Source organism: Anastrepha ludens, chromosome 5 (genome assembly GCF_028408465.1).
Source record: "Anastrepha ludens isolate Willacy chromosome 5, idAnaLude1.1, whole genome shotgun sequence".
Lineage (NCBI taxonomy): Eukaryota > Metazoa > Arthropoda > Insecta > Diptera > Tephritidae > Anastrepha > Anastrepha ludens.
This window is the reverse complement of record NC_071501.1, coordinates 41,359,116-41,373,796: the sequence shown is the minus strand read 5'-3', so window position 1 is coordinate 41,373,796 and position 14,681 is coordinate 41,359,116. Positions and strand designations below refer to the sequence as shown.

Here is a 14,681-nt window from a genome sequence, read left to right as displayed (position 1 = left end):
TTTTGAAGTGTTTGATTATTAGTTTTCATCTTTTATTTGTGGTCTTAAATTCATTTTACGCTCATGAAAAAAGTCTGAAGTTTGCAGAGAAAATATATAATATATCTTTAATTTATCATCGGACATCATAAAGTTTTATTTCTAACAGCGATTGGCTGACAATATCAAACCTCCAAGGGCATTTCTGCCATCTGTCGTTCGGAGGAAGCATAAAACAGTAGGTTTCTCATTTGTGTGAGTTCGTTAACAACCAGCCTCTATAGTAGAATAAGACATATTGCGGAATATATCGGGTGTTTTTTTAGCTGCAAGAGATCGATAGTCTTCGATCGATAACTACGGCAGAGAATGAAAAACTGTGTTGACATTTCTGTTCAGAAAGGCTTGGCAAGTCATGATTCCAAATTGTGGAGAACATTTTTATTTGAAATTTTTTATTTGAAAAAATGTTTCATTTGAAAAAAAAATAAAATTTTTTTATTTTGAAAAATATTTTATTTTAAAAAAATTTGTCTGTGCGCGAAGTTCATAGAGCACTTCGTCCATTTTACTTGCTCTTTACACGCTGGCGGCATCTCGGTCCTTATTTCTTTCGAAATGAGGAAAAAGCTGCTGTTACGAGGCAAGCTGACCCAATTTTGCTTTTCGAAATTTATTCGACGAAATTTGGTTCCAACAAGACGGCAAATTGCAAAAATTTGCCAGACGTGCGATTTGCTGCATTATTCAAGCCACCATTGACACCATACGGCCAGATTTATTGGAAAGTGTGATCAAAGTAGCGGCAGACATATGGAGGTTTATAACAAAATTTAACAATATTATAACAATATTTCCGTTTTGTATTATCTTTTTGAGTTCTCATGATCTTAAAAAAACACCCGATAGTGCTGCATTTTTTAATGACACGATTTTATGATCGTTACTACGCTCTTAACAATTTACTGCTAGTTTGAAAAGAATCCATGGTGAATTTGAACATAATATTTAACATAATTGAAAGTTCAATGCCTACGAAAATCAAATACTTTTGTACTTTGCATGTTTTGCGCTCAAGTTTGAAAAATTACAATTAGTGCCTCATGTCACGGACGTACACCAGCGGCCAACAAATCAACAAGAATGCGTAAGTATGAAAGTCAATTCGCGAATTGCTGGCTGCCTGAACGAATGGCTTAGTTTCTGCTTGCAAAGTGCTCAAAAAAAAAGAAACACATTTTTTTTTTAATACTTAATGCTTTTCTGTGCGTTTATTTTAAATCACTAAATTTAATTATTGGAATCCACTTGTTTGCTTATGCTTTCACTTACATGCTTATATATTTTTATAGAGTTCTTTTAAATATTCTGTATTCCAGGTGGGCAGTGAGGCGCACATGGATTATACGCGCGTCCTAGAGAACGTACGTTCAATGTGTTCGCGCAATGAAAAGACGCAGACACAGTTACAGTCGGACAAATCGTTTAATAGCGGTTGCGGGGGCACTGCTAATAAGCGACGCGGAGGTTACTATTTGGGCTCACGAAAAATTTCATTGACCTGTCATACGCGTCCACTAGTTGAGTCTACTAAAGTGATGACGCCCAATGCAGTACCGTCATCGGTGGTCAATACCAAATTGGATGCGAAGCGTAAAACAGGCGCCCGTCTGCGCTCGCCTGTGCCTAGCCCACCAACAATATCGCCATCATCGTCGCCAAATCGTAGCCGTTTTCAAGTGTTTCGTGTTACCGAAGTTAGTCCACTGACCTCACCATTAGCACAAACGCCACCCTCGTCGGGATCGTCCACATCATCGTTAGCCACCAATAGTAATAGCAGCAGTATTTCTATGCCTGCTGATATGCCATACAAGAGTTCTGTGAGTGCGGTACCTGTGACATGCTCATTTCCAACTTCTAGTTCATTACCTTCAATGGCCACAGTCACGTCGTCGACTCAATCCATCAAGCGCTTCTCACCGTCGCCTCGCTCACGTTTTCTAGTGTCGAAGATTTATGAGGATCCACGGGTGCCTTTGGCCAGTCGCTCGTTGCCTCCAATTACACCACCGATTCATCTGCCACCGACACCAATCGCAAAGCATGCACCCGAAAGTGTCAAGCTATCAATATTTTGTCCCACATCAGAAAAGACAAGCACGCCAATTGAAAACAAGCCAGTCGAGGGAAAATCCGAAACGCTCGACACAAGTGTAACAATAGCGATCAACAGCAGTGACACCGAACTCTGTGTTGCGCAAGCTACAACATTAATAGTTACTCCGCCTACACCCGCCGTAGTGGAGTCCAGTGCAAATAGCAGTAGCACAAATATGCCTGATTTTAGTCCGAATGTTAATCATAAAAAAGTTGATAGTACAAATGCAATAGCCCGTATGCAGACGCAACAAGAACAACAATCGCAAATAGAAACACAAACACCGTTACAACCAAAACACATTCAACAACAACAACAAGATATTTCAGCGCAAAACATTAATGCACCAACCACTGCTGGCTGCCAAGCTGCCACCACCACCATCACCACAACTACTACTACCCAGAACCCCAACAATAATTCACTATCACCCATCAACTCATCTTCGTCCTCCTCTTCGTCTACATCGCCTGCGTCGTTGCATTCGAATTCCTCATCAACATCGACTTCCTCAGCGTTGTCGGCCATTTTTTCGAGCAGCTCAACAGATTCCACCGATGGCATAAGTGGCAGTGGTGCAGCTCGCGGGGAGCTAAGTTTGCGTGATGAACTTCTAAATGCAACATCCATCCGTTGTCCGCTTGCCGTTTTCAATGATAATGATAACGACATAACGCTCACTAAGAACTCGGCTCACGAATTGGCTACGCCACCTTCGTCGGCGATGGCATCGGAAGAATCGCAACAACGTCAACGCAAAGTGTCGTGGATAGCAAACCCTGGCGCTGTAGACAAGTTACGTTCGTTGTTTTTCCAGCGTAGTTCATCGCCTGAAAATAAGCCACAAGCACCAGCAGCTGGTCCGTCAGCACAGGCAACTGCGACAAATCCTACAGTTAGCACCCCCCCTACCAATAACAACACAACATTGGCCATTAACAGTGCTGCAGGTGAGTGAGTGTGAATGCAGTAAAGAAAAAACTAATCTTTGTAAATTAAAAAATGCTCATACACAATTTTTCGAACATCACCAAAAATTACTTACGAAAATCAGCGTTTAGCTGCTTTTATAGGATACGCCTAATTATTACTTTACGCGGTTAACTGGGCTCAAATAATTTCCGCTTAGAAAAAATCACGGGAGCTCACGCTAACTCAATATGTTCATGCAAAAACATATTTTAAATAATTTATGATGTAAGTAACTCACTAGAAAAGTTGCTGGGGAAGTGTTTCCTATTTAATTTTAGCCAGTTGGGACTTTAGTTAGTCATTCGTCGCTTTCTTCGCCGTCAAGCTTTCTGGTAGAATTTCCAGGCGCTTTTTGTGTTGGCGAGCATCTTAAACTCTACGCACTTAGCATTTCGATCTATTTCGCACTTCGAATATACAGTCCTGTGCAAAAAAAACCGGACAGCTAATTTACCCTATTTAAATTTCTATAGCTTGAGTATAATGCTTCTTGGCGGTAAGTAGCTTTTTTTGTGTATAAATAGAACAGTTTTGAATTAATTTGTATCATAATTTAACCAATAAGTGAAATAGTTGATACGTGGCAAGTGTTAATATCAAAAATATGCCAAAATCGAAGCAAATGGGAGCTGTCGTTAAGGGGCAAATCATTGCCCTATCACAGCAAAAATTGTCCGTACGTCAAATTGCTGCTAAAGTAGGCTTCAGCAAATCATCTGTTGCCGATTTTTTAAAGAAATTTGCAGAAACGGCTTCAACGGAGCGAAAGAAAGGATCTGGACGACGAAAAAAGACGTCGCCTGCTGAAGACCGGATGATTAAGCGGATGTGTATCCAAGACCGTTTCAAATCTTCGGCAGACATCAGGAAGGAGTTCTTGGATGCAACTGGCGTCGAAATAAATTCATCTACTGTGCGTAGGAGATTGATAAATGCCGGTTTTGTAGGAAGACATCCCGCAAAAAAGCCGTTTTTGAACGAAAAAATGCGTCAAAAACGATACCGATGGGCCAAAACTCATGAAAACTGGACTGTCGAACACTGGAAGAATGTGATTTTTTCGGATGAATCCAAGTTTAACCTCTTTGGATCGGATGGTATCCACCATGTGAACCGCAGATCTGGCGAAAGATATAAAACTGGATGCATACTGCCTACTGTAAGACAGTCAGTTGGTAGAATGGTATGGGGCTGCTTCAGCTATGACGGAACGAAAGCACTGACTCTTATTGATGGTCGGGTGAACGGAGATGCTTACATTTCAATTTTAAATAGGCATTTAATACCTGTCATTGAGGAGCAGTATTCTCTAAGAACGGACGTTATATTTCAGGATGATTCTGCGCCATGCCACCGATCTCACAAAGTAAGTTATGATTTTTGTTAAATCTCCCGAGTGTTTTGTTTAAATGTCGAATCAAAAAACCAATGATTTATTCCTTATTTGTTGCAGGTAAAAGAATTTATGGAAAAAAACGGAATTGTCCAATTGGAATGGCCGGGTAACAGTCCCGACCTAAACCCAATTGAGAACCTCTGGTCCATTGTAAAGAAGCAGGCAGCTGAAAAAAAGCCGAAGAACAAAACTGACCTGGATAACATTATAATGGACACTTGGCACAACGATATTTCGGAGGAATTGTTGCAAACCTTGGTTACATCAATGCCGAGACGTATTAAAGCGGTAATTAAGGCGAAAGGCGGTGCGACCAAGTATTAAAACTTCAAATTATAACATTTATAATGAAATAATTAATTTTGTTTTGAATTAATTAGCTGTAAGATTATATAATAAGGATAAACTAATAATAAAACATTCGTTATTGACTATGCTAAAACAAATAAAGTATGAAAATATTAAAAACACGTATGAAATTTATTGATTTTATTTCATACTTTTGTATTAAAAACACAATGGAATATAACCACATTCAAACATATTAGATAAAATCCATACTACTTAAAAAAATGGAGTTTTTTAGACTGTCCGGTTTTTTTTGCACAGGACTGTATATTATAATATATCTAGCGTGGCAGAAATAGCATGGCATTTTTCGTCGTACCTGTACTAGGTGCAGGTGAAGTTGATTAGCCTGAGTCCATAATATCGGATATGACCTTTCCCTCATTGGCTCTGCAGTCGCCAAATCAACAGTTTGATATCGTGTGAACAGAGAGGAGCGCTACTTCTATGTGAAACGTAATCCTACTACGTTTATATTGTCAGAATTCACAATCAATCATAAAACATTCCCCATAAAGTTTTTAGAATACTGCAACAGTGGCATTCCATGTAAGGATTTTAATTGAGGTAACGCAAGTCCAGTATTTTTAAAGTATTTAACGGTTATTTCGACGATGAAAATTACATATGGTAAGTTGTAATTATCTTTCTACAAAAAGTTTCAAACAGTTTTTTAACTAATCATCAATTTCTGGGAATTGGAATAAGTGCTCACATGCCGGTTGCTCAGCTCGACAACTTTCATGATTTTATCAACAATTTCGATGATTGGTCTACGAAAACCGAATAATTGCATTCGATACTGCATTGGGCCCATAAACATCGTTCATTTTTTGGTCTCCTGCTCCAACTTTTCACCTCGGTCGTAGTGGCACTGAAAAGTTTATGTTTCCCTTTTTTTCTTTCTTTTGGAAAGTTGTAACACATAACAGACTTCACCAAATACAAAACTGTCAAAGAACTTTGTCATAGAAATACCCCATGTAGACATCGTGAAATATAGCTCATTGAAGACAGCTATCGGAAAACTTGGACAACTTTTTACTCCATATAATTGGTGTATACCTACCTAGTTAGGCTGATTTTCTAATCCAACTTTTGCTACAAATGAGAAGCAGAATCGAACCCAGAAGTTTCCCTTTTATCATTTGATGATTCACGGTGGAATTCAAACCAGGAATCTTCCGAATGGTTGTCGTGCCTTTTACTACTTTGCTTCGGCAAAGCGTCTTTGTTAACTTTAATTCATCTGCCATACTGGTTCTTCTGATAAAGCCAAATAAACGTTAACCGCCTTAACTTGCAGGGGTTAGAAGCTCATTTATTACAAAATATTTAGATCTACATTCTGTCATTACTACCTATGGTGCTCACATATGTATGATGAATGCCTAACGGAAAAAAATTTTACTTTATTTGCAGCTTTCAATATGTCCGATGGCGCTTTGAGTGATGCATCCTCCCAACAGCTCTTGCAAAAATTCGTCCATGCCTCGCAGCAGCTAAGTAAGGTGTTTCGGCAAAATTTGTCATTTGGAAATGAAGTTGCAACAACAACAAATACATTTACTAGCGTTTTCGGCGCTACAGCAGGCGCTGATGGTAGTGGTGGCGGTTGTGGGTCGCTACCATCATCAGAGCAGCATGACGCCACGCTCATTCCCACCGAAGTGAAACAAGAAATCAAAGAGAACATCTCACCGGAACATACTATTAATGAGGAAACGTTGCAAGGCTTACAAAAGCTAGCAGGCATTGAGGGGGCGGTGCGCTGTGTACAAGAACAACAGCATCAGCAACAATTAGCAACAGGAGCGGAGACGGGAGCGGGATCGGGAGCATCGTTGGAAGACGTGGATGCTGCTGTGGTTATAATGAAACCTGCAGCCCTAGAAGAATTCAATGCCAAATTGGCTGATAACGCGAGCATGGATAGCAGCACACTCGCAGCCGCCGGAGCGTTGACAACCTTAGTCAAAGAGGAGCCCACAGACAGTAGTGCGGCGGCCTCGAATGCTGCTGCCAGCACTTAAGCTAAATGGTTTTATTTTTTAATTTCTAACTGTAATCTTTAAACATTATTTAACTTTTTTTTTATATATATATACATAGATTTTTTTTCTAATTTAAAAATTGGGAGTTGTATTGTTGTACACTTATATAATATATTATTAATCTATACAGACAGACGATATACATATACATGCATATACTATTTGGCGATCACGCACTTAAGTAATTTAAAATTAGTGGATTTTCTAATATTTGTGCTAGCTTTAAGAAATATTCGCGCTTTCTTCTCTCCCTCTTTTATACAATTACGCTTAGGCAGTATATTTTTTTCCAATTATGCAATTATGTTTTCAAACTAGGTGAAAAACGTACATACATACATATGTCGTATAGCATGCTGTGTGTATCGATTGCACAACGCATTTGCGATTAGTACAGATTTTTATGAATGCTAACGGCCTTAAGAAAATCCAATAACTACCGATATCGCTTAAATTATTTCAAGTCTCAGGCATGCGTCGAATTTCAACTGCGCTTTAAAACTTCATAGACTCGATCTACTCTATACTCACGGTTTCTACATTTTCAACCAAAAAGTGTGATAAGTGGCGCTAGTAATAAGGTCCAGTAACAGTGGATCAATAGTGTAGTACCAAATGAGAGCAGAATAAGTACCAATTTTTTGCTATTTAAGAATGTTTGAACCTCGTAGGTTTGTGCTAGGAAAATTTAAAATCCAGAAACTCCTCTTCTGATGGTCTATTGCTCTTCTTTGGTTTTACATTATTGTTGCTCCTTGACGAGACAATGTTAGTGTGTGTGTGTATGTGTAATTGTAAATATGTATGCATTCTGTTTGCCTTAGAAGCGGAAGTAAAATTAGGTAGTGGTGTGATATGGTGATGTGTTTGGTGTTGAATTGATGCTAACTGTACATTTTTTCTTTAATTTCTTAAATTCGACGTGTTTGGGTGATTTTGTGGAGAAATTCTGTAATGCGACACAACAGTCCCTTGTTATCGAGAGTTTATTGTTTTGATTTCGGGCTTTGCTTATGATTCGAACAACAACAGATGAATGCATTAAAAATGTGTAAAAATCGATTAAAGGAAATTAAATTCAAAAATTAAAACTAAAATATTAAAAAAAAATAATAATAAGAATAAAAATATTAAATAAAAAATAAAAATGTCAAATAAAAAACAAAAATAAAAATATTAAATAAAAAACAAATAAAAAATATTAAATAAAAAACAAAAAAAAATATTAAATAAAAAACAAACAAAAAATTTTAAATAAAAAAAAAAAATTAGAATAAAAAAAAAATATATTAGAATAAAAAATTAAAAAAAAAAAAAATAGAATAAAAAATGAAAAGAATTAGAATAAAAAATTAACAAAAAAATAGAAAAAAATACTAAAAAAATTAGAACAAAAATATTAAAAATAAAATATAGAATAAAAAGTAACAAAAAAAAAATAACTAAAAAGGAGATACAAATTAAAACAAAAAAAATTGAAATAAATAGAAGCTAATATCGAATCGATACAAAGTCCAAATACGGGTTCATAAAAAATTCTTTATGTTAACAATAAAACAGCCTTTGCGTAAACCTTTATGGGTACGCTATTTTTTTATTGTGAAGTGATAGTTCGAGTTCGTTTCAGTAGCGCAGTTCCGACTGCAAAGGGAGGAGCGCCTCAGTAAATAATGCTAAAAGTGTTATTTTCTAAATTTTGTATTGAACTGTTGGTGACATAAAAATACGTGCAAAAGTTTCTATGCAAATCAACTTTTCGTTAACTTTTATTTATCTGCCGCTTAAGATTTTTATATTAAATACAAAGTTAAATACAAAATTAAAAAAAAAAAATATGCACACATCTCTGTGTATGTAAAAAGTGGATTTATTGATTTTTGGTAACAACGTTTTTAATATTTTTTTTTAATTTGCTAAGCGGAATTATTTCTACTTTACCCACATATCGTCGTCAATAGTTAGAAATACACTAAATGGCATTTTTCAAAGCGTTGATTTTTTTAAGTATTGAAGAATTTTCTACTCAATCAGATTTCTACGCAAATTTTTATAACGGTATTAAAAATTATCAGCCCTATTAGCTTTCTAGGAATGCCATACATTACTGTAGGCACACCTACAGTGGCGGTCAAAACAATAGTAGCGCGACATAATGCGTTCGTGTTGGTTTTTAATAATTAGTCTTTTTGTTGACGGTATTACGCATTTTCTTTTATATAGCAAATACAATAATTGTTTTTGTTATGGAAGCAAATATGCGACACTTTCAACGAAAAACTGTCAAAATTTGATGAAAAGTGTGAAGTTATATTATATATATGTACATATGTAACTGCATACTAGAATTTTTATAAGAAGTTTGAAGGTTTGATGAAAGTTTGTTAAATTTTATGCTATTTTTTTACAAAGTTTTAAACTTTGAGTTAAATGAGGTAGTATGAACTACATTTTTATATAAAACAAAAAAAAACTAATATAAAAAAATGAAAAGAAATAAAAAAAATGAAAAAAAAAAATGAAAAAAATATAATAAAAATGAAGGAATTGAAAAATATAAATAAAGACAAATAAAAAATAAATAAAAAAGTAAACAATCATAACTTGGCAATATGTCGCGCTATTATTTTTTGATCGTCGCTGTCAATAGAGTGGAATGCTTTTTTATTTCTTTTACTGCAAGAAATTAATCATTTATGGTCTTATCAAATGATATTGACGATATGTAATTATTTTTTGACAAAATAACTTAAGTGGATTCTAGTATGTATGTATTCTAAATTCATACCTTCTGCTCAAATATGAACGAGACGTTATCAATAAAACGGTCCGCGGATGACATATGGCAAAAATAAATTTTTTGTTTTTTAGTAGGACTGTTATAAGCTTACATGGCAAATTTCAGCGTGATATGTCACATAGTTTGTTTTCTGTGCTACTGTAAACAAGTCAAGCTCGAGTGTGTTCTTCGAATTCTCTTTTATGACTTCAATTGTCTCAAAATGTTTTCCACGGAGCGGCAACTTGAGCTTGGGAAACAGGAAAAAGTCACATGGAGCCATATCAGGCGAATACGGTGCTTGCGGAACGATATTAACATTATTTTTGTTCAAATAATCGCGAACAAGACGTGATGTGTGAGCTGGTGCATTATCGTGATGCAAGAACCATGACTTGTTGTCCCACAATTCCTTCCTTTTAAGACGAATGTTCTCGCGCAAACGCTTTAAAACGTCTAAATAATATTCAGCGTTAACCGATTTTGCGATTTGTGCGATTTTCAAGTACAATTTCCTTTACTTTTCCGATGTTTTCGTCGTTTACTGATGTTGCTGGACGACGTTCATGAGGCAAGTTTTCAACCGATGTACGGCCCTCTTTGAACGATTTGTACCATTGGAAAACACGTGCACGCGATAGAGCAGAGTCCCCATAGGTTGTCTGCAACATTTTTAAGGCGTCTGAAGTCGAAATTTTGTTAGAATAACAAAATTTCAAACAAATTCTTTGTTCAACTTGAATTTCCATCGTTAAATTCGAAGAACACACTCGAGCTTGACTTGTTTACAGTAGCACAGAAAACAAACTATGTGAGATATCACGCTGAAATTTGCCATGTAAGCTTATAACAGTCCTACCAAAAAACAAAAAATGTATTTTTGCCATATGTCATCCGCGGACCGTTTTATTGATAACGTCTCGTTCATATTTGAGCAGAAGGTACATAAAAAAGAAATTCTAAATCTCAAATAATTATTTAATTTTGCTATTATAGTCGAGAATTGTTTGATCCAGCAGTAAAAACTGCTAGAGTAAATTAATGAAATCTCTTTTTTCACTAAAGAAGTTATTTTTGCTGAAACTTTTGCAATTATTTTCTAATTTTTTTTTTCAATTCTTTGCTTTTATTTAAAAATTACAATAAATTACAATCTGTTGCACCTTTGTAATCCACATTACACACAGAGAAGTTGTGGGGCAACTCTTTTGCATCGCCGCTCGAAGGGTGCGATGTACTCAAAATGCCTTGCGTCCAAAATATCTTGCGTCGGCAAGACTTTTACTGTTTCTCCTACTGAAAAAGAATGTTTCCGGATTACCAAGTTTACTTATTTTCCTCAAATTTTAACAAAAAAAAAAATAATTTAATGCGGATTATTCCGTTCTTGGTGATAAGAGAGAGAAGAGTTTGTGTTCGCGCGGACTATTCCGTCGACTGATGCAAAAGGGTTATATCCTGTTTTTTTTTTTTTGGTTTTAGTAAAGAAGCTAATGCGCGCACATTTAAAAATTTAACTAAATTCACACATAACAAATTTTATTATGTTTATGTATAAAAATTTGAAAATTCTCATTCGCGCCCTTTAAATGCCAAAATATTATATTATATAAAATGTGAAAAAAGAGCGAAACACTTTTTAGTATATAAAGTAACTTTCAGTAGCTCTCAATAGTTTGTATATATGTACATACATACCTATGTGTGGCATCATTCCATACTCTGCAAGAAAACTGATCCATCATCTGATACTCAGTGCTGATAAATTCTGGAGTAATGTTCACTTCAGGTTTTAAGAATAATGTGAAATATTTTATGTACACGATTCTGTTGTGTACATATGATATACATAAATATGTGAATTTAAATATTAATCACTTCTAACACGTGGAAAGATGTTTTTTTGCTTACAAATGGCGTACTTTCTAGCCGCGTGAGTTTAGTTGTCTCTCATTCCTCCATTTGTGGAATAACTTCAAGATGCACACAACCTAATAAAGGATGTACATCCTAATTATGTATACATATATGCATATTTTTTTTTTTTTAATTGTTTGTATGTATGTATGTACAAATGTACCTGTTCCTCTATGAATTTATCGGAGTTTCAGTCGCTTGAACGAAGTAGTTTTCTGGTGGGGTAGCATCTGAACACACATTTATTACTGGCATAGGAAAATCCTAAGCTTCCGTGAATTTTGTTTTTAATCGCGTAACAAATTTCTTCACAAAGTCATCTGGTTTCTTCAAGGTACTCTTAATAATATTTATTTACTTTTTGAGGTTAATTATATGTATTTTTTGTGTGTGTTTATTTATGCACTATTATGTCAGCTGTTGTTATTGTTGTTGTTTTCACATTAAGCTACTCCTTCTAGACTTAAAAAAGAAATAAATATATAAAATATATCTCTGTTATCGATGTAAAATAATGTTATATAATTCATTCATCTGCGTACATGTGTGTATGTGTGTGCGCTTGCATAGGTTGTGTGTGCGTGTGTGTGTCAAGGTGTGAATACGTGCGCGTATGCGCCAGGAAGTTTACAAATGATCTCATGTTGTGATATTAATATTTGAGTATGTTTACACTGTACAAATGCTTTATTTGCTTTGCCAATTGGCTCAGTTGTAGTTGTTGCGCCGACCATTATTTTGCACTCAGTGCATACAATGAAGTCGGTTTAATAATCGTCTTTTGCTTACAAATACCCCCATATATTGTTTGATTAAATTGTCAGTTATAATTAATTTGCAATTCGAAATTTTGTTGTTGGACTCCATTCTGTGTCGCTTCTCACACTTGAAATGAAATGAAAACAATTTTAAATATTTTTTTCTTGTTTTTTACAACTAGCGCATATGCAGCATTCGAAAGCGCTATAAATAAGGTGCATACATACACATGTACATAATTAATGATTTAAGAAACAAGTAAACTTGAAATAATTTCAGCGCTGTTGAATAAGTATTTAGAGAAACAACTGTCAAAGGTATTCACGGCATTACAGTAAACAAAGAAAACATAAAATAAGACAACAGAGCAAAGTATGTATTGTGAAATGAAAGAGAAATTGCGGGCAAGTGGTGATTTCCAAAATTAAAATTCAACCAATCATGCACATGAAATAAAACCACTTTAAACAAAAACCAAAACCAAAAAAAAAACAGATTTGAAAAAATTTGAATGACGCAACAAAACACAAGAGTTTTAAGAACATAGAAAAAATATTAAACATTAATTTGCAAACATTTTCTACAAAACAACAAAAAGAATGAATGAAATGAAAAAGAGAAACAAAACCTTTTTACTTAAATTTGCAAGTGAAAGCACTGATTTTTAACAAAAGGAAATACAATTACTAAAAATACATACATACAAGTGTACATATATAGAAACATACTTTATGCATTAACTTATATTGTATATTTACGTATTATTTCCACCTAGTATACATACCTACCCACTACCTACATATTTATCTACCTACCGACTTTCTCATCACACAAATATTTATGGCTTTCTTTATGGCGGCGAAGTTATAATTATTTTCAGCTATACTATACCCTATACGCAGTGGTGGCCGTAGCATACATACATACAACTGCGTCTAATATTTCCAAAAAATTTTGATTTTAATTTTAACGAGAGACTGTTAAGTTTTATTACTTAAGCTGCGATTAGTGGTGTCGTGTCTTAGCCATAACCTTAGCATTAGCAATCAGCTGTTTTTTGGCAAAATGCAAATATTGCCATTAATTCTACTTCAATATCAGCTATTTAAGGTTACGGCCCGACTAATCGACAAAAGCTGTAATGTTGCGGCTATGGTTATGATTACGGCTATGGCGTTATGGCTATGGCACCACTAATTGCAGCTTTACTTTTAAACGTAAGGCAACTAAGTAAAAATTATAGATTTTCCCACAATAGTTTTTATGTTATAAAATCTGAATCCTTTTATACCAGAGAAATCAACTGGAGTACTGGCCCCTTTCCAACTCTTAACGAAAAACAACAACGGAAAATAAATTTTATTTGTACTTCTAGATCCAAGATAAAGCAAAAGATCTCCTAATGAGCTGAAAAGACTTCTGCATTCATCGGTAGTCTGTGCGTCTCTTAAGCATTCAGCAATAGATTCACCCATGGGAAGCATTCTTACTGATTCTTTAAAAGCTCTCATAAGCTTATCGTACATTTTCTTTTCAACTGATAACGAAATGGCCAATGTTAGAGGAGCTAAAGTGCGCAACATGCCTGCTCGTCTCTCAGGTTTGTATGTTATACCCGTCAAAAGAGGTAAATGAACATTTGTTAATCCAAATGATGTTATCCCCTTCTCAATATTTTTGTTATCAACTTTCAACTTAAATCTAGCGGCTGACAAACGATTTTGAAGGCGGTTAAGACATCAATTAGAGGTGTTGCCAGTTTAAAATTCCACTGTAAATTTGGGAGAGTTTCCCTAATTATGTCTGAACATTCTTGTACTGTGAATGTCGCATTTCCATAGGTACATAAGGCTTGCGCGTGATCATTACCACGAGCACTTATATTAGCATTGTTGTTTTTCCTCCAATAATTGTAAATAGTGGATAACATTCCAGCATATGCGTTGCTTTTATCCAAATCAATTTCAACTGATGCATTCTCCTTTGATGCAATGTTCGGTTCAAAAATCATCATTAATGCAGCCGTCACATTACATATGCTTTGTAGCTGTGCATCTCTTTGTGTGGTATCGAATTCCTGGCTTTGTTCTGTTTCCATTTTACACGATTTTTTATGACGATACTATTTTGTTTAAGATCTTCTCGATAAGCTTCGATAAGTTATATATCTGTTTTTACTTCCCACAATAGTTAAATATTAAAACGAAAGAACTTCATTTGCGCTTATTTTCCAACGACCAAGGCAAATGTACATACAGTCAGCGCGAAAAGAAAGTGTACACCATTTATATATGTATTGACAAGTTTTGAGTGTTAAAT

At 35.1% G+C, this 14,681-nt stretch overlaps 1 protein-coding gene across 5 annotated transcripts in view; it reads left to right on the top strand.

Moving 5' to 3' along the window:
* Positions 1 to 14,188, top strand: part of LOC128865296 (serine-rich adhesin for platelets) — a 60,064-nt gene extending 45,876 nt beyond the window's left edge. For all 5 annotated transcript variants that reach the window (XM_054105470.1, XM_054105474.1, XM_054105472.1 and 2 more), the window contains exons 7-8: positions 1,359 to 3,090; positions 6,279 to 14,188. In XM_054105470.1, coding sequence (XP_053961445.1) covers positions 1,359 to 3,090; positions 6,279 to 6,889 — 2,343 coding nt within the window. In that variant the 3' untranslated portion in view covers positions 6,890 to 14,188. The remainder of the gene's footprint in view (positions 1 to 1,358; positions 3,091 to 6,278) is intronic.
* Positions 14,189 to 14,681: the final 493 nt, after the last annotated feature.